Source organism: Tachypleus tridentatus, chromosome 8 (genome assembly GCF_004210375.1).
Source record: "Tachypleus tridentatus isolate NWPU-2018 chromosome 8, ASM421037v1, whole genome shotgun sequence".
Lineage (NCBI taxonomy): Eukaryota > Metazoa > Arthropoda > Merostomata > Xiphosura > Limulidae > Tachypleus > Tachypleus tridentatus.
Window position 1 is genome coordinate 36,359,146 of NC_134832.1, and position 26,924 is coordinate 36,386,069.

At 34.4% G+C, this 26,924-nt stretch overlaps 1 protein-coding gene across 1 annotated transcript in view; it reads left to right on the forward strand.

Moving 5' to 3' along the window:
* Positions 1 to 26,924, forward strand: part of HUWE1 (HECT, UBA and WWE domain containing E3 ubiquitin protein ligase 1) — a 195,617-nt gene that overhangs the window by 25,301 nt on the left and 143,392 nt on the right. The window contains 9 exon segments of the mRNA XM_076448258.1: positions 2,391 to 2,469; positions 2,849 to 2,911; positions 7,464 to 7,586; positions 8,383 to 8,454; positions 8,566 to 8,665; positions 11,688 to 11,788; positions 18,915 to 18,976; positions 19,323 to 19,411; positions 26,393 to 26,473. Coding sequence (XP_076304373.1) covers positions 2,391 to 2,469; positions 2,849 to 2,911; positions 7,464 to 7,586; positions 8,383 to 8,454; positions 8,566 to 8,665; positions 11,688 to 11,788; positions 18,915 to 18,976; positions 19,323 to 19,411; positions 26,393 to 26,473 — 770 coding nt within the window.

Below are 26,924 nucleotides of genomic sequence, written 5' to 3' on the forward strand. Positions count from 1 at the left end.
TTTATTTATTCTAAAAAAGTATCTTAAAGCTCCGAACAATGTACATCTGTTTCTACTTAAATTTCATTGCCCTTTGAATAGTGTCTAACTAATAATCTTGCCATACACATTTTAAATTACTTTAACATGTAGCCCATGTTACCTTATCAAATTATGTAATGTACAAACTATTCTCAAGCATACCTTGTGAAAAATTTATTGTTCCTTTTTATCCTACCTAATCTGTTTGTAGTTTTTACATTTTAAATAACTGCTAAATTTAAAAGGATGTTTATATTAGTTATAAACATGGCTATCAAATAGACGTGATTTAGAAAATTGCCTTGAAATGTTTGGAAAGATGGGATAGCCTTTTCTTATGAGTTTGACAAATTTATTGAGATCTCATCAAATTGAGAAGTTAATGGGTAATTTAAATTTCAGATTTATGCTTATGTGTGTATAGTCTTATTATTTCTAACTTCTGAGAACTATACTAGAGAAGATGAAATCAGTAAGGGAATATTCAAGATGCAAAAGAATAGATTGATAATTTTTTAATGTATTTTTGTAATTAACAAATTAAAAGTCAGATAATATAAAAACATTTAATCATGAACTACATATTGATGTCAAGTTTACTAACATACATTGATAATGAAGTTTAAATTTTGTTTGCAACTGTAAAATGTCATAAGTGCATTTTAATCCAGCCATGTGCAGAGGCTTAATATAAAAACAGAAAAAATACAATCCAATGAAAAGTAGAAAACTTGCCAACTTGGCAGTATAGTTACTTGTGCATGACATAATTTGAAGCTATTATAGAAGAGTAACCCCGGAATATTGTATTAGTAGCTTTATAGATACTATAATTATTATTATTCCAGAATTGTTTATATACAGGGTGAGCCAAAAGTAGGTGGACAGTAAAAAAACATTTATTTAGAGATCACGTATACGTACAACTATATGTAATAAGACAATTATATTAATGAAAATAAAATGTTATTTATTAACGCAAATGCTCAAATTGTTTTCCTTCTTGATTTACACAGCTTTGAAGTCTACCTCTTACGCTTCGACAACCATTTTTGCACAAGTCACTCTGGGCATTAATTTCTTGAAATGCATCTCTTATGTAATTTTTTAAATCACCGACACTTTTTGGTTTTTGACTATAAACTTTTTCCTTGAGTACTCTCCAAAAGAAAAAATCCATAGGGGTCAAGTCCGGTTAACGTGCCGGCCAATCGATTGGACCTCTTCGACCAATCCATTTCAATGGAAATGTTTCATCAAGATACTCACGAACTCCTTTGGAATAATGTGGAGGGGCCCCATCTTGTTGAAAATAAAAGTCATGTAAATTACGTTGTTGCTGTAACTGGGGAACAACTTGATTCCTTAGAATTTCGAGATACTTATCTCCTGTAATTGTTCCGTCCAAAACAAATGGTCCATAAACACCACAACTTGAAATACCACCCCAAACATTGACACCAGGCTGATTTAGCTGTTGTTCTAATGTTAAATGTATGTTCTCACTATACCAGTAAACACAATTATGTCTATTGACATGACCGGATAATTTAAAAGAAGCTTCATCACTCCACACAATGTTATCTAAAATTCCTGGGTTTTCTTCAATCTTGTTCAGCATAATTTCACTAAATTGCAGTCGCCTGTCTGGATCATCCTCCAATAAGCCATGAATTAGTTGTGGTCGATAGGGTTTCAACCCAATTTGCGTTATAATTCGCCTAATAGAGGTTTGCGGTATGTTCAATTCCATAGAAGCTCTTCTGGTGGATTTGTTTGGACTTTGAACAAATGCATCGGCAACACGTTGTTTATTATTCTCTGTACAGACTGTTTTGTGTCGACCACTTTTAGCAGCATTAAGGATTGAGCCAGTGGCGTCGAATTTGTCACGGATACGGTAAATAGTTTGTCTTTTTGGAGCTGGAGTATCAAATGTTTCAACCCAATTTCTCCTTACGGTTTCAGTATTTTGAGATTTCCAATACTTTTTTAACACCCATATTCTTTTATCTGTATTTAAAGTATTTGACATTATGGGTTCTATTAACAATCTAAAAAAAAAGAAAACAGATTAAATTAAAACAAATGTAATTATAAAATTGTAATTATATAACACAAATAATATAATTGCAACATAGTTATAATATACAATTGCATTAATATAACCGATACATAAACCTATTCCAAATGCTGTCCACCTACTTTTGGCTCACCCTGTATTTCAATATACTCTTAACATTTTGTTACAGCATTTTTCTAATAAATTAATAATGGTAATTGAAGTTGCATAACATTAACCAAACCTGTTCTAATTTATTTCTACAGTTTTTGAACATTTTTAAAACCTGTTTTTAATTGGATTTCAGTAAACGGTCAAATTTTATTACAAGATTAAATGCTGAAAGGCGGCAGGCACTACTCATCAGACTCACGTATCTTGCAGAGGTAAGTGGGAATTGTGGTTTAGAATCTGAAAGTTTTTAAAATGTTTGTTATATCAGTTTACTTGAAAATTGAAATGGAATTTGAGTATTTGACAAATAATAGTTGTACAAAGTATTGAAAATTGTGTATTTAAATTATACTTTCAGATATTTATATTTTAAAATTTTTTTAAGTATGAATCTCTCAACCTTTGATCCTAAGGCAATACTGAGATTTCCTTTCTTATAATATCAAAAAAATAGATATTTTAAAACAATTTTTATTGCTATTTTTGTTTTATGTGAAAATATCAGTTAAGATATTCTGAGGTTAATTAATGAGAAACTTAATTTTTATTTTAAAATTACATCATTTGCCAGTTTACATGTGTTCATTTCAGAACTGGGGAGGCAAAGAAAATGGTTTTGGTTTAGCTGAGTGCTGTCAGGATTTACCTCTTTTGGTGAGTGGTTGTTAAACATGGGATTGAAAGTTTTATATATATAATAAAGCTGTAAAATTTTTTCTTTAATCTTCAGGTAACCATAGCAAACCTCTAAGAATTGTTAAATTCTGATGATAAAGACTGTCTGTTTATGTAGTCTATTAAACTAACATAATATTAGGGGAAATTTGTGTATTACATGTAGACTTTTTTGCTGTGGTATTTTGTATCTCAATGTACAAAGTTTTTATAAAATGAAAATGTAGTGCTCTGTGTATTTAATTAAAACAGTTAAGTGGCCTGCATAAGAAGTTGTATGTAGAATTTGAATGAATTGGATGGTTGTGCAAAGTATCTCAGTGTTTGAGATCAAATCTAAGTGTTATTCCACAACACGTGACAGCAGTCAAACACTGTTGTGGTAAAAGTCACTTTGAGCCAAATGGTATCATCATAAATTAAAAGAAAATGGATTGACTTACCTAGTAAGAGACAATAGTTATATAAATGCTTTCAAAACTTTAGTATTAGAATCGAGTATTAAAACTCAATGAGATGATGTATTGATACTCTTAGTGTCTCTAAAGAAAAGAAATTCACACACAAGATCTCAGTCCAGACACTGTTGTCTGAGATAGGGCTCTGAGGAATGACATTTATTACCCTGATATCCTTCTCTTTGAAATGCATAGTACTAACCCTTCCGTTAAGCATATAATGTCATCCATATATCTGTACTTGTAATGTCATTTTTGCATAGTTTAAAAAAGATTTAAAAGTAAGATAACACAAATTTTGAAAATTCCTAAATAATTTTATTAAGGTGTCTATTAAATTTATAAAATCAGTACTCTTGTTGAAAATAATAAAGTGCATTGCAGTTTGAAATACACATAACCAGTTTGTTTAATCACTGTTAATAATTCCTAAGGTGTTAAAGTTTGGCGTTGCAATATGTAAATTTTTATCTAATTCTTGTCTAATTAATAACCAAGGAAGGCCTTAAAACATGATACTTTATAATAAGTAACTTTACTACAATACATTTAATCCTTTCAGCCATGGGAACACCATAAAGTGACATTCAATCCCTTTGTTCGTTGGTAAAAGAATATCTTAAGTTGGTGATGACTGTCTTCCCTCTGGTCTTGCACTACTAAATCAGGGACAAATAGCCTTTGTGTAGTTTTGCACAGAATTAAAACAAAAGATGTAGTTAATAAATCAGCTTTTAATATTATATAAGTTGTAAGTTTCTGATTTCATAAGGAAATAGTTTATAAAATCCTCAATGTCACTTGTGACATTTCCTGTCTAGGTCTTTTATTTACCATCTTCTCACTGAAGTGCAGAATTTAACATAAATTACTCAATATTATCACTCAAAGCATACTTTTTATAGCCTTCAATCTTATTTGATTATAGGGGCTATAAATACAAAACAAACGCGTCAGATTTTGTTTCCACAAATTGTTAATAGTTCTTTCACATCTACTGTATTATTTTTAATCAGTATAAAATCAAAGGTTTTAATCTATCAAATGGCATGTGTTATTTTCTGAGAGAGAACTTTTTCACTTTCAGTTCAAACTTTACCATGGATATATTTGGGCAAGCTTAGCTTAAATTTTAAAGGTTCCTAATGCATAGTTAGAAAGCCAAAAAATTGTGATTAGTTGTTGGATTTCTCTGTTTTTACATTTTATTCTGTGTTTTTAGGTTAATTATGACAAAAATATTATTCATCGTAATAGCACTATTAGTATTTAAAAAAAGTATGTTTTGGCAGTCAATAGCAAACAAAGGATCCATGTATTATATTATTTTTCATGCATATTCTTTATTTGTTACTATATAAAAGTGAAATCTAAAAATTAGGAAGTTTAGATTAAAATAAAGAAAAAAAAATTGAGGTATGTTTGCAAGCAGCTACCAAGTAGCCTCTGTCTTGGGTGATGCAATGTGGTGATGTGAGCTACACTTATCACCAAGTGATTTACGACTTGCATAGTGGGATTATTAAAAATTAAACACTGTTCAAAGGATGATAAAATTTAATAACAGTATCTAGTTACAATTTGAAATCATTTAGTAAGAATAAGGAGAATTTAAATTTTTTAATGGTAGTTAAGAGGTCAGTCAAGTTGACCAATCAGGGTAAAGAAACTAACAAAAATTAGTTTTACTGAAAAAAATGTTGATTAAGTGCAAAGTATTTCAGGTTCATCTAAAAATTGATACATTTCATTTATGTAATCTATAAAACCTCTTAATTTCAAACATTTTGACTATATTCACGGAGAAACATGGTGAAAATTCTGATTTTTATATATATATATATGCATATGTATGCAAGACTTAACCTTATGGCCCTCTGCAACATTTTGAAATTCCTCTGCATATGTACCTTATTGCATTCAAAAGTTAAATCACTTAACTATCAATGTATTAATATGAAATTAACATCAATTGTGTTATTTGAATATTTATCTAGTTTTAATTACTTTGTTTCAAAGGAAACTTTTCAAAAAAGATACTTGTACTGCAGTTTTATTGCTTGTGATCCCCCTGCTTTGATGCCTTAATATCACATAATTTTAAAAAAATGTCAATAATTCTCTGCATTTTCACTTGGTTTATTTATAACTAATTAAAAAAAAAAAGTAGGATTATGGTACCTTGCTCACTTTCTTTCTACAAAATGAAAGACTAGGGGTAAATACTAAATTTCTTTTACTGCTGCATATTTTCTAGATATTGTTATAAAGAGTAATTAAAATGTAAAAATTAAAGTACCTGTAATAACATGAGAACAATGGGGCAGGATTGTGTAATTCAAATGTACGTTCTGCTAACTTGGTTGTTTGCATATAGCTTTCCTGCTGTGATAAATGGCTTTCTGAATTATCTGACACGGTCAAAGAACAAATGTAAAACAAAAGTAAATAAAAATCAAATTTAAAAGTTTTAGTCTTGGCTTTACAAATAAGCATGTGTAATTGTTTGTTATGCAGTCTTTCTAGAAAGAGGGTAAGATTTGTATTTTCAACTAGATAATAACAATCTTTCTCAATTGTTTGATATTTGCATGCCACTAGCCTTGACCTTTCACACACACTCACACACCGAAATTTACATGTTTAACATCAACTATACTGGTGCTTGATGACATCTGACATAAGCTTTTCATCAGCAGGAGGGTAGTCTCTTTGCTCAGCAACTACTATGCTCTTGTTATAATGTCATTCTTTTCCTCAGCATTGTAAAACAAATTCCAATTTTGGATAGCTTCACTTTGAGACAACATTTTGATTTTTGTTTTCTTTAGTTTTTCCAAAGCTATAATCTTTTTAAATGAATTCTTAAGTGACCAACTTCTTTTCTGTGTGTGTTTATGATGTTTAAAAGACAGACTTTGTTTTTACTGTGGCTTCTGTTCATTAGCTATTGGGGATTTTCCAGCCTTTAAGTGTTGTAGATTATCACATGCTTATTAGGCCTCCTACTCCTGTCCCATTAGCCAATAAGGAATGGCATGTTAGACTGCAATTTTAACCTGTTTTGCTTTGTGTAGTGTCTTGTGTATAATAATTTAGGAAGGTTTAGAAATTGTGAAATATAAAACTGTAATATCATAAAGTATTTTTATTCTTAGCAAGAAAAATTAAAGCTCTTCAGGATAACTAAAGTTGGAGTCAGATTAAGTAAATTTATAGAGAAAATTTCTATAAAAATTTTTTTCTAAAATATTATTGGAATTATTGTAAATATTAATTCTTCAGTGTTAACTGAAGGGTCTCTCACTAGTTTCACAGGTAAAGATGTTTAACTTTTTCACACCTGTTCTGACTTGAGGACTAAAATTGAACCATTGAATTAAAAATATAAATAGACTTGTAGTAATTTTTCGTGTAAATTACAAAAAATCTTAAGTCAATAGTTTTGTACAAAAATTATTTAATTTTAAATATAAGAATATTAAAACAAATTGCAAACCTGAGTTGATTTAGCATGCTGCTAGCAAAATAACATTTTGTGAACATGCTGAATTATTTTCTCACCATGATGTGGTAATCCTACCCTTCTGTATGGAAAGTCAGTTTTTAACAAAATAGTACTCATCTGTAAGTATAGTCTTGTCAGTTTCTGCCAATCAGTTTCACATTTTCATTTGTTATGGTTTGATAAAATTGCATACATCTTAGCTTTGAGAATTCATAGGCTCCGATCTAAACATGTCATGAAGCTCTTTTTTATATTTTTAAATATAAGAACCAAAAGAAAACTTTCAGAAAGAATTTGCATAGAGGTCCAAACAAGGTGATAAAAACTTTAGCTTGTTGATTTGTTGCTAAAGAAAAGATGCTTGTGAATAACTGCTGTAATTATAATGTTAACTCTTGTTTTGTAATGCTTGTTAAAAGCAAACTTATCTATTTCTACTTCATTTGAGTTATAGTGTTAAAATATTTCAAGTAAACTAAAAGTTTAAAATTTATGTTGTACAAAGTAGACCAGTTACAAAAATAACCATATTAATTATAAAGTTGTTTATTTAATTTTTTATTAGAGTTATCCACCCAGTGCTACAACTCTTCATTTTGAGTTTTATACTGAAGTGTCGGAAGACAGAATAGGGAAAAAACATCAACCTAACAATGTTTGTTTTATTCATATTGATCGTGTGGATCAGGTATGTACAGTACATTAGTTTAAGTATTGACACATACTTTTACCCTGTGTGAATTGATCAGTCTTGCTTAAATGTGTTAATTTTAATTTAATTGTAGCTGTTATGTGCATTTTTTTTTTCTGGTCATTAAGTATGAATAAATGGCTCTAATTTAAGGAATATTCCATTTTGTCTTTTGAACAAACTGAGCTGCTGTATCAGACATTGTCCAGGAGGCTGTATTGGTTGCCAAAGAAAACTACAAAAGAGCATAGACTCAGAAAAAAACAAAATCCATTTATAATATTCATTTACAAAAACCCAGTTAGAAGAATTTTAATGCTTATGTAACTTATCTTCAAAACATACAATTAATGTTTAGTTGGCAGTTTTGCGTATTTAATCAACTAATTTTTGATGCCTTATTTCCTGTGAATTTTTGTTACATTTAAAAGATACTCTCAAGCTATGCTAATGTTACATATTTTAAGGAAATAGTCTGTTTCAACTGTAATAGTTACCATTGAAAATTCTGAGTTTGATTTTGTAAATGTGATTGTTTTAGTTCAGAAACTATTTATTGACAAGAAGTTGAGACAACCATGTCAGTTTTATTGTCTAAGCCTTTATATTTGAAATTAAACTGGCTAAATTTTTTTGTTGGTTTTTTTTCCATTTCAAATTCTTACCCTCCTACATATATGCACACAAACATTAAACAGTACAAATTATGGTAATAGTTTTATTTTGAGTTCCCTTAAGATTAAGTGTGTTTGTGCATGTATTTTAATTTTTTTTGTTTTCCCCCTTCATGCAGATACTTGGAAAAAACCCATCTCAAATTATGGAAGACTTAATAAATACTTATGCTGTATCACAGAAAAAACAGGTATGTTTTGATAATGTGTGTTTCATACTCTGAAAAGTTTATTATTATTTATATTAGATTTTTTGGACTTTGATTCTAATTTTGTTTTAATTATTTCAATTTATTTTTCAGATGCTTCTCTTTACACATGTTCGGCTTGCACATAGTTTCTCAGATTATACCAAAAGGTTACAATGTGTTCAAGCAAGATTACAAGCTTTGTCAATATTAGGTAAGTATTTCATTAAACTAAATTTTAAAGTTAGTTTGTTAGATCCTCTCAACATGTTAGACTGAATTCCAAACCCTGAAATTTTTCTTTAGACTCGACTTACCAGAAAGTAAAGTTCTCAAACTTTAATAATAACTGAACTTCCTCGTGAAAAAATGTAGTTTGAGAAATACCTATTTAGTAGTGATTACTCAGCTTATTTTGTAAAACACTTAAGACTATTATAGATTTACTATAATAAAAGTGGTTTGATATGAGCTTGTACAACTGCAAACCAAAGAAACATGAATTTTTACAGTTAATACTACAGAACTTTATCTTTTTAACTATGGCAACATTGCTATTTTTAAACTCTTCTGAGCATGTTACTGAGTTACATTCAGAACTTGATTAAACCACTTTTACTGTAAATGTATTTTAATGAAATAATTATGTACATTATACAAGTTTTTATTACTTTATTTCAAAAGAAACCTCTAAACAGTAATCAGAAGTTCAGCATGCATTATGTCACAAAGAATCTCAACTTCAAAGCTGTATTGGAAAAACAAGCATGAGACTATAGACTTGCCTTTTTTCAGACTGTTAAAGTATGTCACATGGAAGTTAGACATAATTCAAGAGATTTTTTAGAAGTAGAATTGCAACTGGTTTAAATTTAGTGGCATGTTTATAACCAAGCAAAAAAGATTTCCCACTGTTTATCTAACTAGCTCAAATAACCTTTGTAATGTCTGAAGTAGAAAATAAGAAAATAATGTCTGAAGAAAAGAAAATTAGTACATTGTCTTGGGTGGGGACCATAGCATTTGGCTATACTTCCTCACCTTAAATATTACATTGATACAGTTAAACTACATGTATGTTTTACTTTTCTATTTTAGTTAATTACATATTTGTTTCAAAATTCATATTTGAAAGATTTAATCATTTTTGTAAGTTTACTTATTCATCAAGATGTATAAACGAAAACATTTTCCCTGTGGCTGTGCATCTCTCCTCAACAGTACATTATGACTGACTGAATGCTATTTTGGCAAAATAATGAGACAAAATTGGAAGGAAAATAAAACATTAAAACTAAACTAAGTGAAATTATATATATTAAAAGATGTACAAGATGATTCAATGAAGAGGTGAAAGGTGTGTGTGTAAATTTCTTTTTAAACATTTCAAAGCAGTGTATGTTGATAATATCTAGTTAGTGATTTGGTAGAGATAATGGAAAATAAACATTTTGTCTTCAAAATATTTTCAGTTTTCATTTTGGAGGTTCTAGTGGTTAAGCAAGTGAAATGTGAAAACTGAAAGATAATATTTTTATACTCAAATTAAAAATTATTTTGCATGTTAACTATTTAAGGTATAAGTGCAAATAACTACATTTTAAATAACGATTTTTAAACAAAATTTAAATAGTGCAACAAAATTAAAATATTCCTATGAAACTACATACTTTTAAGAATGTTTGTTTATTACATTTCAATTTCATTTACTGGTTTCATTTTTGTAAAGAATTTTCTTGAGAATTAGGTAAACTACTTCCAAAACAAATGGATTGTAGTCATAGGGATTAATCAAGAATGTTTTAGAATTGTTTCACCATCAGAGTTAAAACCTCAAAATTAATTCAAATCATTCTAAGTGCAAAAAAATAAACTTTTAAGTGAAGTTTTCAGTGCAACCAGATACTTAATGAATAGATTTAAATGGTAACAGCATAAAGAAATGTACAGTAAAACTTGGTAACTTGTTTAATAATATTAACTCTATCAAAACTATTTAAATCCTTAGGTTACACAACTCATTTTTTTTCTTTTTCAGAAATGAAACTAGGGGATAAACCTGTCTTAAATTTGAAAACAATTTTCCTAAAATACTTAGTTTTAGAAAAATTAAATTTTTTGGATTTTTTTAACTAAAAATTTATTTAAGTTACTTGCACTTGGACTCTGGATACTTCATATGCAAGGTGATTTTCATGCTAAGAAAATGCTTTTATTGTTCATAATCTAGAACCTCCAAATTGAATATCAAGTGTTTTTTTTTGTTTTTTTTTAAAGCTATGGGTTTGAATCTTCACCCCCTTCAGCTGTAGGGGTTTTGTGATTTTACAGTCTGTTTGGTAAAAGAGTAGCTAGAGTCAGTGGTGATCAGTGATGAAACTCCCCCCTAGTGCCCTACATTGCAAAATTAAGGGTGGCTATTGTATATGACCATTGTGTGTAGCTTTGCATAATATTTAAAAACAAGAATTATATTTATTCATATTCTTTGTGTAATTCATTTGAATGAGGAATATGAAACTTGTATTGTTCAATAACTGGAACATGTTTCAATTAAATTTAAAATGAAGGCAGTTAGTTAAAACAATACAAAAGAGATTTAAAATCTTGATAATAAAATAAAAGTATTTCATAGTATGTAAGGTGTTAAGAACCACAATATTCAGGTATTGGTGGTGGCAGTAACAACAGTGTGGAAATGAGATTAACATGCCTATGCTAAATGTACATTAAATATTTGGGATTAGAATTATAAACTACGAGATAATACAATGTGGATAAAAATGTTTGAAATAATTTAAAGCTTTCATTCTTTTTCTGAATATATTAGATTTCATCAGTATACTTCAATTTGCATTGGTTCCAAATAAAACTGCATATTCAACTTTTTAACCTAAAAATCAGTTCATATAATGTGAATGTGATGATTAGTAAAATGTTTAGCATTGTATATTATAAATATTAATTATAAGCCTTTTTATAATTCAGTATGATTAAGCAATGATTAAATAAGAAAATCCATAATTCAGACATATTCCAAAATTTGGTCTTCCATAATATGAGAATAAATAGCATTATTACGTATGTCAAAAAAAAAGGAATACTGTGATATTTTAGATACAGTATATTCTGAAAAAAAAACATTCAAATAATTTTGTGATCATTACAAATAATTTCTTTTAGTAATATACACAAGTTGTCTTCAAATATGTGAGCATGGTTTATTACTTTTATAGTGTATTGTAATGCCATCCAGGAAAATGTAACATCTTTACTATATAATGGGCTCATTGAAGAACTTGTAGATGTCTTAGAGCTCAAGACCCAGAGCCTAATAGTAAGTACATCTTCTTGGAAAAATTCTAACACTGGTAAAATTTCATTGATGAGAAAACCCACTTGTAGAGAAAAATACGTTAAAATTGCTGGTTTGGGTTGAGAATTTTTATATAGAGGAGCGAACAACGTTTAGACCTTCTTTGGTCATTTTCAAGTTCACAAAGAAAGAGGTAACTGACTAATAGCTGACCATGTGTTTGAAGGGGGTTGTGAAACTGTAGGAATGTAGAGGGCGTGTTTAGATGTTTGATTATATTTATTAGTATAGGCATAACGGTGCTCCTTTGTATTGGTTTATTTTGGGCTTGAGTTGTCGTATGAGTAAGGCATCTTTAATCTTGCATTTGTTTGTGTCTTTTTTATTTTTTTATTTAGCCCCCTCGGTGTGGATTCCTGTACGTGGTGAGGGGACCTCCCAGGGAAGGTTCTGTTCTATCTGGTTACCTTCTCTGGGATCTAAACATCCACCCACCTGGCGTTGCTGCATTGTCCTTGCATGACTTTGTAGTGCGTCCCCTTGTAGGGCTCCATGGTGGGTGGGGTCAGTGGGTACCGAAGTTTTTTTTTTCCTATAGATCCTCCAAAAAATTTAAATAAAATTGTAAAAAAACAGTCAATGGGGAAGCGACCACGTCTTGAATACTCAGAACAGCAATTTTCAACATCAGTAACACGACTTTGTAGTGCGTCCCCTTGTAGGGCTCCATGGTGGGTGGGGTCAGTGGGTACCGAAATTTTTTCCTTTTCCTATGAATCCTCCAAAAAATTTAAATAAAATTGTAAAAAAACAGTCAATGGGGAAGTGACCACGTCTTGAATACTCAGAAGAGCAATCTTCAACATCAGTAACACACGTACCTCATTTTCTTATATTACATTCTCTTTCGGAAAAACCTTTAGGGCAAATGTCCCCTTTTTTTATTCAAAAGGGACTAGAGGGACTTGCTGGCTCTCCGATGTCAGTAAAGAAACTTCGATCTGGTGACATATTGGTTGAAACATCCACATCCCAACACAGTGAACTCCTCTTGAATTCAAAGGCAATTGGGGATATACCTATTGAGGTTACACCCCATGCTACCTTGAATTCTTCACGTGCAGTTATTGTTGAAAGGGATTTGAAAAACGTTCCCGAGTCAGAGATTCTCGCTGGTCTCTCCACTCAAGGAGTTTCTGCAGTGAGGCACATCTCCACTCGCAAAGATGGAGTTACACTGCCAACAAATACCCTCGTTTTAACACTTACTTCACCACGTGCCCCTTCCAATAACAAAAACCTGCCCACCCGACCCAGAGCAGGATCCATGGAGATTGATAGACCTCCTCCAACTAAAGACAGTAAAGAAAAAAGACGTGGTCGTAAATCGAAGGGTTCTCCAGCCACTTCACCTACCCGTTCTTAAAAATGGCCACCTTGATACAATGGAACTGTCGAGGTTTACGTTCTAATCTGGATGATATCAAAACGCTGATTGCTTCCTACCATCCTGTTTGTCTTTCTTTACAAGAAACATTTCTCAAAACTGTTGATACTGTCTCCATTCGGCAGTTTTCTCTGTACAGAAATGACAGGTTGTGTGATGGTCGAGTACATGGAGGGGTGGCACTGTTGGTTGATCAACACATGCCCACCCTGTCTTTGTCACTCAACACACCCTTGAAGGTTGTAGCCATCCGTGTTTCCTTGGGTCATACCATCACTGTTTGTTCTCTGTACCTGTCCCCTGGAGAGACATATGATCCATCATATCATGACGCTCTCGTTGAACAGTTGTCATCTCCATTTCTAATCCTAGGGGATTTTAATGGACATCATCCCCTCTGGGGAAGTGCTGTTATTGATGGGAGGGGCCGATCTGTAACTATAACCTCGACACGTTTTCCACGATATCCTCGTACGTGGTGGAATCCTGCTTGCCACTTAGCACGGAAGGCTGAAAAGCGGGCCTGGGATACTTTTCGTAGATATCCCACACTTTCAAACCGGGTTGCTTTCCAACGGGCCCGTGTACATGCTAGGTGGGTAAGACGTCAAAGCCAGAATGAATCTTGGATTAAGTTCACAACCAGCATATCTTCTACCACCAGTTCCAAGATCATATGGAACAGGATTCGAAAGGTTAATGGGCACTACAATTCCATCCCCCTCTCGATCTTACTCTCTGATGATCAGGAGGTGACTGATGTTCGGAACATCGCTAACACTCTAGGTGAAAGCTTTTGCCGGGTATCTAGCACTTCTGCTTGTTCCTCCACCTTCCTGGCCATCAAGACTCGGACTAAAAATGGCCTTTCATCGGTCTGCCAGTACGTCTGTTGGACCTGATGATATTCATTATGACATGCTGCACCATCTATCTCCTGTTTCTCTTGATGTCCTTTTGATTGTTTTCAACCAGATCTGGCAGGAGAATGTTTTTCCTGATGCCTGGTGCCAGGCTATTATTTTACCTTTCTCTAAGCCAGGGAAAGATCCCAAGATTCCTTCAAACTACCGTCCAATTGCTTTGACAAGCTGTCTCTGTAAGACATTAGAAAGGATGGTTAATGCTCAAGGAACCAAACAACCTCCTCTTGCCCACCCAGTGTGGGTTTCGTCGACAGCACTCTACAACAGACCACTTAATTCGTCTTGAAACATCTATCAGAGAAGCCTTTCTCAACCGCCAACATCTTGTATCAATATTCTTTGACATAGAGAAGGCTTACGACATAACATGGAGGTATGGCGTTTTGAGAGACCTCCATACATATGGGTTACGTGGCCATCTACCCATGTTTATTAAAAAATTTTTAATGGACAGGAGATTCCAAGTTCGTGTGGGTTCGACACTTTCCCGTTCTTTTGTATAGGAACTTGGAGTCCCTCAAGGCTGTGTATTGAGTGTTACACTCTTCAGTATAAAGATAAATGCCATCACTGAACACCTCCCTCTCACTGTTGCGAATGGGCTGTATGTCGACGACTTTCACATCTCATGTCAGTCGTCAAACATGAGATATATTGAGCGTCAACTACAAACCGCCCTCAATTGTGTATGGAAGTGGACTCTGGCAAACGGCTTTAATTTCTCTCTCTCCAATACTGTATGCATGCAGGGTATTCACCCTGATCCTGAACTTCATATCGGTGAAGTTTTGCTGCCAGTGGTCCCGGAGACCAAGTTCTTGGGGCTTATCTTTGATCGTAAACTGACCTTTATACCACACTTAAAGCAGCTTCGGGTCAAATGCACAAGAGCACTGAACATCCTCCGTGTTCTCTCTTCTACCAGTTGAGGAGCAGACCACTGTTCAATGTTAAAGGTATATCGTGCTCTTATTAGATCGAAACTCGATTATGGATCTATGGCTCTGCCAGACCCTCGGCCTTAAAGATGCTGGACCTCATTCATCACCAAGGACTTCGACTCTGCACTGGGGCTTTCCGTACCTCTCCAGTTCAAAGTATATACATTGAATCTCATGAACCTTCTCTATACCTTTGCTGTTTGCAACTATCTTTACAATATACTTCGAAACTTCTTTCCTTACCAAAGCATCCCACCTGGAAATGTGTTTTCCTTCCTCGGTGGGCAGTACTTTTTCAGAACAGACGATCTGTCATTGCTCCGTTTGGCCTTCGCATCCGGGCGCAATTGGATGAATTGGGCCTATCCTTGGATAACATTGCAGATTCCACAGGTTGGCCCATCCCACCATGGCTTATTACAGCCCCCAAATGTGACCTTTCTTTCAGTCACCTAAAAAAGGCAGATACTCCAGATTGGAAGTACCGTCTTTTACTCAATGAATATATATCAAACAATTATTCAGTTCCCATTTATACAGATGGTTCCAAATTGGGTAATTCAGTGGGCTCTGCTATGGTTTGTTATGGGTCAGTAGTTGCACGCAGAATCCCTTCTACAGCTTCTGTGTTCACTGCTGAACTGTATGCCGTATCTCTTGCCCTGGATCATATTGCAGCTGAGCAGTACTTCAACTGCACTATTTATACTGATTTGCTTAGTTCTATACTTGCCTTGGAATCGCTACACGTTAGCTCACATCCTATTCTCACTGATATTCGAAACCGACTGGCCCATTTCTCATTAGCAGCTACTTCAATCCAGTTTTCTGGATACCAGGCCATGTTGGTATTCGTGGGAACGAGCTTGCAGACATGGCAGCTAAATATGTCTGCTTCAGCACCATCACTCCTATGCCTATTCCGTACATGGACTATGGTGTTGTCTTCAAGTCTCGGCTCCGTGCCAGCTGGCAGTTCACTTGGAGTGAGCAATGCGACAACAAACTTTTTTCAAATCAAACCCAAAATTGGACTTTGGCCATCTAGCTTCCTTAAAGTCCGGAAGGAGGAAGTTGTTCTCACTACGCTACGCATTGGTCACAGTTTTTTAACTCATCATTTTCTTTTATCTGGAACTGATGCACCAATGTGTAGTTTGTGTAACACTCAAATCACTATCAGCCACGTTTTACTTTCTTGCCATCGTTACAATTCTCAACAACGGCAATATTTTAAACATATTTTTTCCCAAGGTCAGTCTGTAACATTGGACAGAGTTATTGGCAATGGTGACTCTGTCCACCTTGATAATGTTTTTAATTTTTTAATGGCTATTAATCTTTTTAATCTCATTTAAGTGTTGCATATTTCTTCATTACACCTTTTTAATTGTGGTTTCTTTTTTACAGTTTTAATCTCTCTCATTCAATTTGACATTGGACAATGGCCAGAACATTAAATAACTCGATACCAGGACTGGAAAGGCCAACTTCAGGTGACTAACGCTACTGTTTGAACTATCCGTTTGAACTACTTGTTAGTCATCCTGGCGAGTTGTTATTATACTTTTGCTGCATATCATTTCACACTTTTACTACTTTACTTTTTAGTACTGGCCATATTGACTCATAACCCGGAACCAGGACTGGAAAGACCAACTTCAGGTGACTGACGGTGGTTTTTATACTTATCTATTAGTCTTTCTGGCAGGTTATGATCATAACCATTCTGCTACAGGTAGTTCTTTACAACTTTGTTGACTGGATGTCAACATTGGTTTTTACGCCATTTTCTGTTTTAATTGCCGTTTTGCTTTTATCTTCAATTACTTTTACAAATTTTACTCCATTTACTTGACTTTATCTTTTTTACTGGACATTTGGCTACTCATTATTACGATTTTGCAGAGTGTCTTTTAAAACTTTTATTCTTTTACATTTTGATAATAGCTGCTACGACACATAACCTGGAACCAGTACTGGAAAGGCCAACTTCAGGTGACTGACGGTGGTTCTTGAATTTACCTGTTAGTCTTCCTGGCGGGTTATGATCATTACCTTTTTGCTAGAGTAAATACCTTACAACTTCTTATACTCTGCCTTCTATCTTAACTTTGTAGACTAGGTGTCAACATTGGTTTTATACTTTTTTGTTTTACCTTCATTTCCATTTATGTCTATTACTACATTTATTTATTTATTTATTTTTACATTTTTACCGAATGTCTGGCGCAGATAGCCTTGCTGCTTTGTGCCATAAAACACTAAATCAATCAATCAATCAATTTTTTAGTATTTGGGAGTTTTTTATGGTTATCTTGTGTTTATTTGTTTTTCAGTGGTTGAAAAAATGTGAAGGTGATTTTTTGTGCTCTTTGAATCTGGTTTCCATTATTCTACTTTTCTCCAATATATAAGTTGTGGCATTATGTTGGTGTGGTGTTTGTCAGTGTAGTTTTTACATAGTATAGACCTTAGTTTTGTGTTTGGTTTTTGAATAAATTTGGATTTACCTGGAATGTCATATTTTGTTACCATTTTTTGCCAAATGTTGGTTATTTTTCTGCTGATTTTGAGAGTATATGGTTTCGTGAATTTTTAAATTGTAGGATATATTTACTTTTGTTAGTTGATTTTGCTTTTTATGTAGGTGTGCTTATAATGTTTTCTACAGTCTGTGGAGGAAACTTATTGATGTTGATGAAGTATTGTTTTATTTTGTCTAATTTTATCTGGCGAGCTTAGTTTTTTGGCTGTGTTTATTTGGTTTCTTAATATGTTGAGTTTTTGTTTTTTCATGCGCTGAGTCCCAAGGAATATATAGTCCAGTATGGGTGATGGGTGATTTTTCGGTAGATTTCTGTTTTAAATTGTTTATTCGTTCTTGTAAGTTTGAGGTTAAGAAATGATATTTGATTGCTTTCTTCATGTTCTCATGTGAGGTTAATGTTGGGATGTATAGAGTTAATGTGATTGAAAAAATTAAGTGTGTTCTGTAGATGTGAATCCCTCAATCGGGTCGTCTACATATCTGTACCAGTATAGTGGTGGATGTAATGCTCTGTTAATTGCTTATGTTTCCTCTACGTAAAAATTTTCTCAACCCAAATTGGCTGTTTTTACTGGTAAAATTTGTCATTTATTCCAAAGTAAAAGGACTTTTAAATGCTGTTCTATGCTGTGCGTCTATTGTTCCTAACTTAACGTGTTAAATCAAAGTACATTGAGATTGTGTTTACTCTTTTTTTTTATTCTTAGGTATTTTAAAATAACGCATGCCACATAGTTGATAGCAAATACTGGTAAACTATTTGAGTTTGTCTGTGTCTTCAGAGGTATTTTCAGGTAGGTCAGAAGCAACCATGGTGCCATGATAAATGGATATGTCTTCAGCTTGTACTATGTAGATGACAAGCTGAAGATATACTTCCTCATATCAGTGTTACTGTTAAAATGAAATATAAAATTTAAAGAAAACAACAAATTAACTTGTAGTTAACATAATTTTAGTTCTAAACAGTTAATTGTATTGTATACTGAGAAATTAACACTACATTTCATCTCAAGAAACAACATTAAAGTTTTTTTTCTGCATATAATACTACATTGTTGATAAAAACTTGTTTGGCTACAGGTTGATTGCTTAACAGTGTATATTTTGTTTGTAACCTTAAAAATTGTCCATATGAGGTACAGCATTAACCTCCCGTGCAAAAAATCTAAAGGAGAATACTGTGTCAGATATTTATAAAGGGAAGATAATACTAACTGTCCATTATCATGGTTAAATTGTAGGAGCTATTAAAAAAAACAACTTGGTAACTTGTTTTCAGGAAATCAAAGCAGCATCTTTGAGGACATTGACTTCAATTATTCATTTGGATAGAACCCCAAAGTGAGTAAATTGATTTTTTTTTTCCTTTAACATTATTAGTGCACTTAAATTTACTGTTTTAACTTCTTTTGCTAGAATTATAAATTCGATTTTTTAATTTCAAATATTAGTATATTCATTGATATTCTGTTTTAATTCTTAGCTTTCTCAAGTTTTGCTTCAGTCTTTTTTGTTTTTGCACATAAAATTACTTTTGTAAAGCTTAAAAATCTGTTTTGCTATCTGTTTTAGTTCTCAGTCAAGTACTTTGGTTTAATGTATTTGAAATTTGTCATTTAGTTCTTTTGCATTTGTTTGTATTATGAGTGAATTCATAAAACTTGTTAATGTACACACATTTTTCTAGGTTGAATTCAATCATTGATGCAACAGGAGCATCATCATACCATGGATTTCTTCCAGTACTAGTTAGAAGTTGCATTCAGTCCTTAACAGGTAAGAAAAATACTCCTGTAAAAACTAAATAAAACTAGTTATGACAAGTAAAGTGTTAGGTATTTGTTGACAAGTTTTATGTACATTGCATGTGTTGTTGAACTATATGTATTGATAAATGATCAAGTACTAGAATTTGAACTGTACTAGGTATTTGCAATATATATCTAAGCTTCATGCAGCATTTATTTCATTGGTTTCACAGGGATGGTGATATAATGTATGTACCATTTGTCACACAGGTCTATTGAATGAGCTATCAATAAAACTGTCCATACTGTGTGTGGTATTAAACATTACTTTTGTTCAGCATGAACTTCATAGAAATTAAAATGAACTTTCTGAAAGATAGTGGAAATGAACAAGTCAAGTTTGGTAGAAATTTGTCAGGTTTCATCACCCCCCTCCCTTACAAAAGATCATATGTACAGCTAACTATTTTAAAACTTACAGATTATATAATGGATTTGGGATATTGGTTACAATCTGAATTAAAATATAGCATATTTATAGTATCAGCCACTTCAGTTTTCATCTGATCACTTCTAACACTATCTATGAAATAAATACTGCATTAAAGTTCTGAATAAAATGAGGAATGTTTCAGAAACAATGTCAGAAAAAAAAGTAGGTAGTAAGTAGGATTAAGAAAGCTCAGCAAAAATTCCAGATAACTAAAATAGGGGATAAAACAACTGGCATGGTGAAATGAAGCTCCTGAAAAAACAAAGTTAAAAAGACATTAATTCTGAAATGCATATAAATGGGTACTGACTTCCCATATCTTCCTTTGAGTTGAATGGGTACAATGACTGGCTGTAAATTATCCATCAGCAGAAAAATAACCAACATTTGGCAAAAACTAGTAACAAAATATGACATTCCAGTTAATACCAAATTTATTCAAAAACCAGGCACAAAACTGAGGTCTATACTATGTAAAAACTACATGGACAAACACCATCCCAACATTATTTATAATATACAATGTGATAACTGCCATGACTTCTATATTGGATAAACAAGTAGCAAAATTTAAACCAAATTCAAGAACACAGTCACCTTCACATGTTTTCGAACACTGCAAAGCAAATAAACACAACACAACCATAGAAAACACTCAAATACTAAATGAAGAAACAAACACAAATGCAAAATTAAAGAAACCTTACTTATACAACAACGCAAGCCCAAAATAAACCAATACAAAGGAACACCTTTATACCTATATTAATAAATATAATCCAACATCTAAACATGCTCTCTACATTTCTACACCATTACACAACCACCTTCAAACATGTGGTCAGCTACAGGTCAGTAACCCCTTTCTCTCTTGTGAACACCCCTCGATGTGGATTCCTGTTCGTGGTGAGGGGACCTCCCAGGGAAGGTTCTGTTCTCTCGGTTTACCTCCTCTGGGATCTAAACATCCACCCACGTGTTTGCCGTGCGTGGCGACCCGTGAAGGGGAGGAGAGGATCTTGGTGATTGAGGGGTCCAACCCTAACACACCACTTTGGCCTCGAATTCCTGTAGACGGGCGGCCTTTGGGTGGCCCCCCCTTGGGTCAATCGGCTGGTCCACTTGGGCTAGAATGAACCAAGTACCAGTGTTGGAAGTTCTCAACGGGTGTTGTGGACATTGTGCCTGATGCTGGTGTTTGGGTATAGTGCTCACGAAACCCTGGCGTTGCTTCATTGTCCTTGCATGACATTGTAGTGCCCCCCGGGCTCAATGGTGGGTGGGGTCAGTGGGTACCGAAATTTTCCTTTTTTCTTATGGATCCTCCTTCAAAAAATTTAAATAAAATAGTGAAAAAACAGTCAATAGGTAAACGACCACGTCTCGAATACTCAGAACAGCAATCTTCAACATCTGTAACACCTGTACCCCATTTTCTTATATTACATTCTCTTTCAGAGAAACCTTTAGGGCAAATGTCCCCCTTTTGTATTCACAAGGGACTAGAGGGACTTGCTGGCTCTCCAAAATCAGTAAAGAAGCTTCAATCTGGAGAATTATTGGTTGAACCATCCACATCCCAACACATTGAACTCCTCTTGAATTCAAAGACAATTGGGGATGTACCTATTGAGGTTATCTCTCATGCTACCTTGAATTCATCACGAGGAGTTATTATTGAGAGGGACTAGAAGAACATCTCAGAGTCAGAGATTCTTGCTGGTCTCTCTACTCAAGGAGTTTCTGCAGTGAGGCGCATCTCCACTCGCAAAAATGGAGTTACACTGTCGATAGATATCCTCGTTTTGACATTTACATCACCATGTGCACCTGTCACCATCAAGGTAGGTTATCTAACTTGCAATGTACGGCTGTACATTCCAAACCCTCTTCGATGTTTCCAATTTCAGAGATTCGGCCACTCAAAGACATCATGTCATGGTTCATGTGCTCGTTGTGGTGGCAAGGACCACGATGCCTATGAATGTGACATGTACTCACATTGCGTCAACTGCAATGGTTCTCACCCTTCCTACTTTCGTTTTTGCCCAAAATGGTTGGAGGAAAAAGAGGTGCAGCGTTTGAAAACGACTCATAACATTTGTTATCCTGAGGCTCGGAAATTGCTGCCCGCCACTCCATCTCAGACATATGCTGCTGCACATTGTTCCACAACTACAGTGGGAGTACAGACAGATCTCTCTGTGCCTCCAAAAGAATTGTTTTCAAAACAAATGAAAAGCCTTTTGACCTCCATGGTTAAAAAGGTTGATGAATCGACTTCTACACCCATCTCTGTTCCTCCCATACAGTCCAACAAATCTCGGGATCCACATCCTTCATTTTCTTATACAGGCATTTCTTCTGATACATCCTTTTCTCTATCCCCAAGAGGCAAAACAATCATTCGTTCGCATCCTCAGTCACTGGAATCCCCTTCCAACAACAAAGACCTGCCCAATCGACCCAGGGCAGTATCCATGGAGGTCGACAGACCTCCGAATAAGGACAGTAAGGAAAAAAGACGTGGTCGTAAATAGAAGGGTTCTCGAGCCACTTCGCCTACCCGTCATTAAAAATGGCCATCTTGATACAATGGAATTGTCAAGGTTTACGTTCTAATCTGGATGATCTCAAAACACTGATTGCTTCCTACCATCCTGTATGTCTTTCCTTACAAGAAACATTTCTAAAACCTGCTGATACAGTTACCATTTGGCACTTTGCTCTGTAGAGAAATGACTGGCTGTGTGATGGACGAGTACATAGAGGGGTGGCACTATTGGTTGATCAGCATGTGCCCACCCTGTCTTTGTCATTCAACACACACTTAGAGGCCGTAGACATCTGTGTTTCCTTGGGTCATATGATCACTGTTTGTTCTCTGTACCTGTCCCCTGGAGAGACATATGATCAATCAGACCTTGATGCTCACTTTGAACAGTTGCTATCTCCATTTCTACTTCTGGGAGACTTTAATGGACGTCATCCATCCCTCTGGCGAAGTGCTGTTATTGATAGGAGGGGTCGCTCTGTAGAGCAGATGCTCTCTGATCACCATCTTTCTCTTTTCAATACTGGTTCTTCCACTTATTTTCACACATCTAGTCAGTCCTTTATTGCTATTGATCTCTCGGTTTGCTCCCCTTCATTATTTTTCCATTTTTCGTGGAGGGTTGACAATAATCCACTAGGCAGTGATCATTTTCCTATACTTTTGAGAGAGATGGGCTGTGGTCGATGCCACCCTACCCGCTTGCCCTGGTGGAAGCTGGACCAGGCAGACTGCTCCACTTTCGCTGCTCTTGCAGAATTTGATTCTGCCATCGTGAATCAGCCATCAATAGACGATTGTGTGGCAGCGGTAACTGACTGTATTATACAAGCAGCTGCTCAGTGTATTCCTAAAACCTCGACATGTTTTCCTCGATATTCTCGTCCGTGGTAATATCCTACTTGCCACTTGGCGCGGAAGGTTCAAAAACAGGCCTGGGATACTTTCCATAGATATCCTACACTTTCGATCTGCATCCCTTTCCAACGGGCCCGAGCACATGCTAGGTGGGTAAGACGTCAAAGCCAGAAGGAATCTTGGATTAAGTTCACAACTAGCATATCTTCTACCATCAGTTCCAAGGTCTTATGGGACTGGATTCGAAAGGTCAGTGGGCACTACAATTTTGTCGCTCTCTCCATCTTGCTCTCTGATGGCCAAGAGGTAGCTGATGTCCAGAGCATCGCCGATACTCTAGGTGAAAGCTTTTGCCAGGTATCTAGCACTTCTGCTTGTTCCTCCACCTTCTTGACCATCAAGACTTGGGCAGAGCGTTGACCTCTTTCCTTTCGAACTGACTGTCTTTTTTACTATAATTGTCCCTTTACACTGGTGGAACTGAAAATGGCCTTTCATCGGTTTGGCAGTACATCTGTTGGACCTGATGATGTACACTATGACATGCTGTATTATCTCTCTCCTGCTTCTCTTCATATTCTTCTACTTGTTTTTAACTAGATCTGGCAGGAGAATGTTTTTCCTGATGCCTGGCGCCAGGCTATTATCTAACCCTTTTCTAAACCTGGAAAGATCCCAAGATTCCTTCACACTACCGCCCAATTGCTTTGACGAGCTGTCTCTGTAAGGCCTTAGAGAGGATGGTTAATGCTTGTCTTGTTTGGTTCCTCGAATCAAACAACCTCCTCTCGCCCACCCAGTGTGGGTTCTGACGACAGCATTCCACCACGGACCATCTAATTCGACTTGAAACATCAGAGAGGCCTTTCTCCAACGCCAACATCTTGTTTCAATATTCTTTCTATTCCAATTTATACGGATGGTTCAAAATCGGGTGACTCTGTGGGCTCCGCCATGGTTTGTTGCAGTTCGATGGTTGCGTTCAGAATTTCCTCTACAGCTTCTGTGTTCACTGCTGAACTGTACGCCATATCTATTGCCCTGTATCGTATTGAAGCTGTGTAGTACTCCGACTGCACTATTTATACTGACTCCTTTAGCTCTCTGTTGGCCTTGGAATCACTTCACGTTGGCTCACACCCTGTTCTCGCTGATATTCAAAACCAACTGGCCCATTTCTCATTAACATCTACTTCTATCCAGTTTTTCTGGATACCAGGCCACGTTGGTATTTGAGGGATTGTGCTTGCAGACATGGCAGATACATTTATCTGCTGTGGCACTATCACCACTGTGCCTATTCTGTACATGGACTATGGTCCTGTATTCAAGGCTCGGCTCCATGCCAGCTGGCAGTCTACTTGGAGTGAGCAACGTGACAACAAGCTTTTTCAAATAAAAACCTTATATTGGGCTTTGGCCGTCTTGCTTCCATGAGGTTTGGAAGGAGGAAGTTGTTCCAACTAGACTACGCATTGGTCATAGTTTTTTAACTTGTCATTTTCTCTTATCTGGAACTGATGCACCAGTGTGTAGTGTGTGTAACACTCAAATCACTGTAAGGCACATTTTACTTTCTTGCCATCGTTACGACTCTCAACGACAACACTATTTCAAACATGTTCTGTTCCAGTGTTTGTCTGTGACTTTGGACAGTGTTATTGGTGATGGTGACACTGTCCACCTTGAAAAAGTTTTTAGTTTTTTAATGGCCATTAATCTTTTTAACCTCTTTTAAATGTTTGTTATTTATTCATTACACCTTTTTAATTGTGGTTCCTTTTTTACAGTTTCATTCTCTTTTGCTCAATTTGACATTGTAAAATGGCCAGAACATTAAATAACTCGAGACCAGTACTGGAAAGGACAACTTCAGGTGACTAACGCTGCTGTTTGAACTACCTGTTAGTCATCCTGGCGAGTTGTTATTACATTCTTGCTGCATGTCATTTAACACTTATTACTTTACCTTTTAGTACTGGCCATAATGACACACAACTCGGAACCAGGACTGGAAAGACCAACTTCAGGTGACTAACGGTGATTCTTGTACTTGCTTGTTAGTTTTCCTGGTGGGTTATGATCATTACCATTCTGTTACAGGAAGTCCTTTAGAACTTTGTAGACTGGATGTCAACATTGGTTTTATGCCATTTTGTTTTGTTTATACCTTTGTTTCCTTTTACGAATTTTACTACATTTACTTTTACCTTTTTACTGGACATTTGGCTACTCATTATTACGATTTTGCTATATGTCTTTTAACACTTTTCTTATTTTACCCTTTGATAATGGCTGTTATTACAACATAACCTGGAACCAGGACTGGAAAGGTCAACTTCAGGTGACTGACGGTGGTTCTTGTACTTACTGTTAGTCTTCCTGGTGGGTTATGATCATTACCATTTTGCTAGAGAAAGTCCTTTACAACTTCTCTTACTCTGCTCTCTCTTAACATTGTAAACTAGGTGTCAACATTGGTTTTATACTTTTTCTGTTTTACAATGATGTTTTGTTTTACCTTCATTCCCTTTTATGTATTTTACTACATTTAATTTATTTTTACTTTTTTACTGGACATTTGGTTCAGATAGCCTAGCTGCTTTGTGCCATAAAACACTAAATCAATCAATCAATTCTTATGAACCTGACAATGACCGAAGAAAGTCGAAACATTGTTCAATCCTCTACTAGTGCTTTCTGTACCCATGCCAGCCGTTTTTAAATATATAATATCCTTAGTTTCATTTTCTAGGATTTTTGACAAATGCTTTGTTTTCTTTCTTTTTTATTTGTGGTGGTTTAGTATTAATGTATAAAATATTTTATTATATTTTTTATATTATTGTAACAATTATCTTAAATTATTCTTAGTTTATTTTTCTAGGTTTTAACAGACCCTATTTTGTATTTGTTATGTGAAATTTGTTATTCCCAACTATTTGTAGGTATTAAAATTCACAGATGTTTTCAGTGTCTTTTTATTATATCAACACATTTGAAATAATCATTGCTAAATGATGAAAGTAATAGAGCTTGGTTAAAAAAAAAAGTTATAAAATTGGTGATTTTTAATAACTGGCCTGTCAATTTCATTTCTACAGATCCAGAGTTAGAACCATTTCCCTTACCATTTGCAACAGCTTTGTTTTCATTTTTATATCACCTTGCTAGTTATGAGAGTGGTAAGTTGTTTATTTTAGTAGTTCCTTGTAATGTAAGAACATTGTTTTTATTTGTGCATTAAGTGATTTTTTTGTAATTTTGACAAAATCTACAGAATTATTCGTTCATTTCCTTTGCACAGTTGTCAAACCTTTTATACATAATTACATATTGTACTTGTTTAAGAGTACAGAAAATGAAAGTTTCCAGATATCTAGCAACCTGAAATTGCTAAAATTAAAATTTGTATGCCTGTTGATTTATGAAACCCAATACACAGTTTTGCTTGGTGTTGTGGAGGGACAATGAAACCTGTGCTTATACAAGTAGCTTTCTGCATACACAGGAAAAATATAATGAAATAGATCTAGTCTAGCAAGACTTGTATTTTTAGGTTGTAAGAATGGACATGTTAATTATATCAGCTTTGTATTTATGGAGAGCTCAGGAGTTTTTAGTTTTATTAGTTTT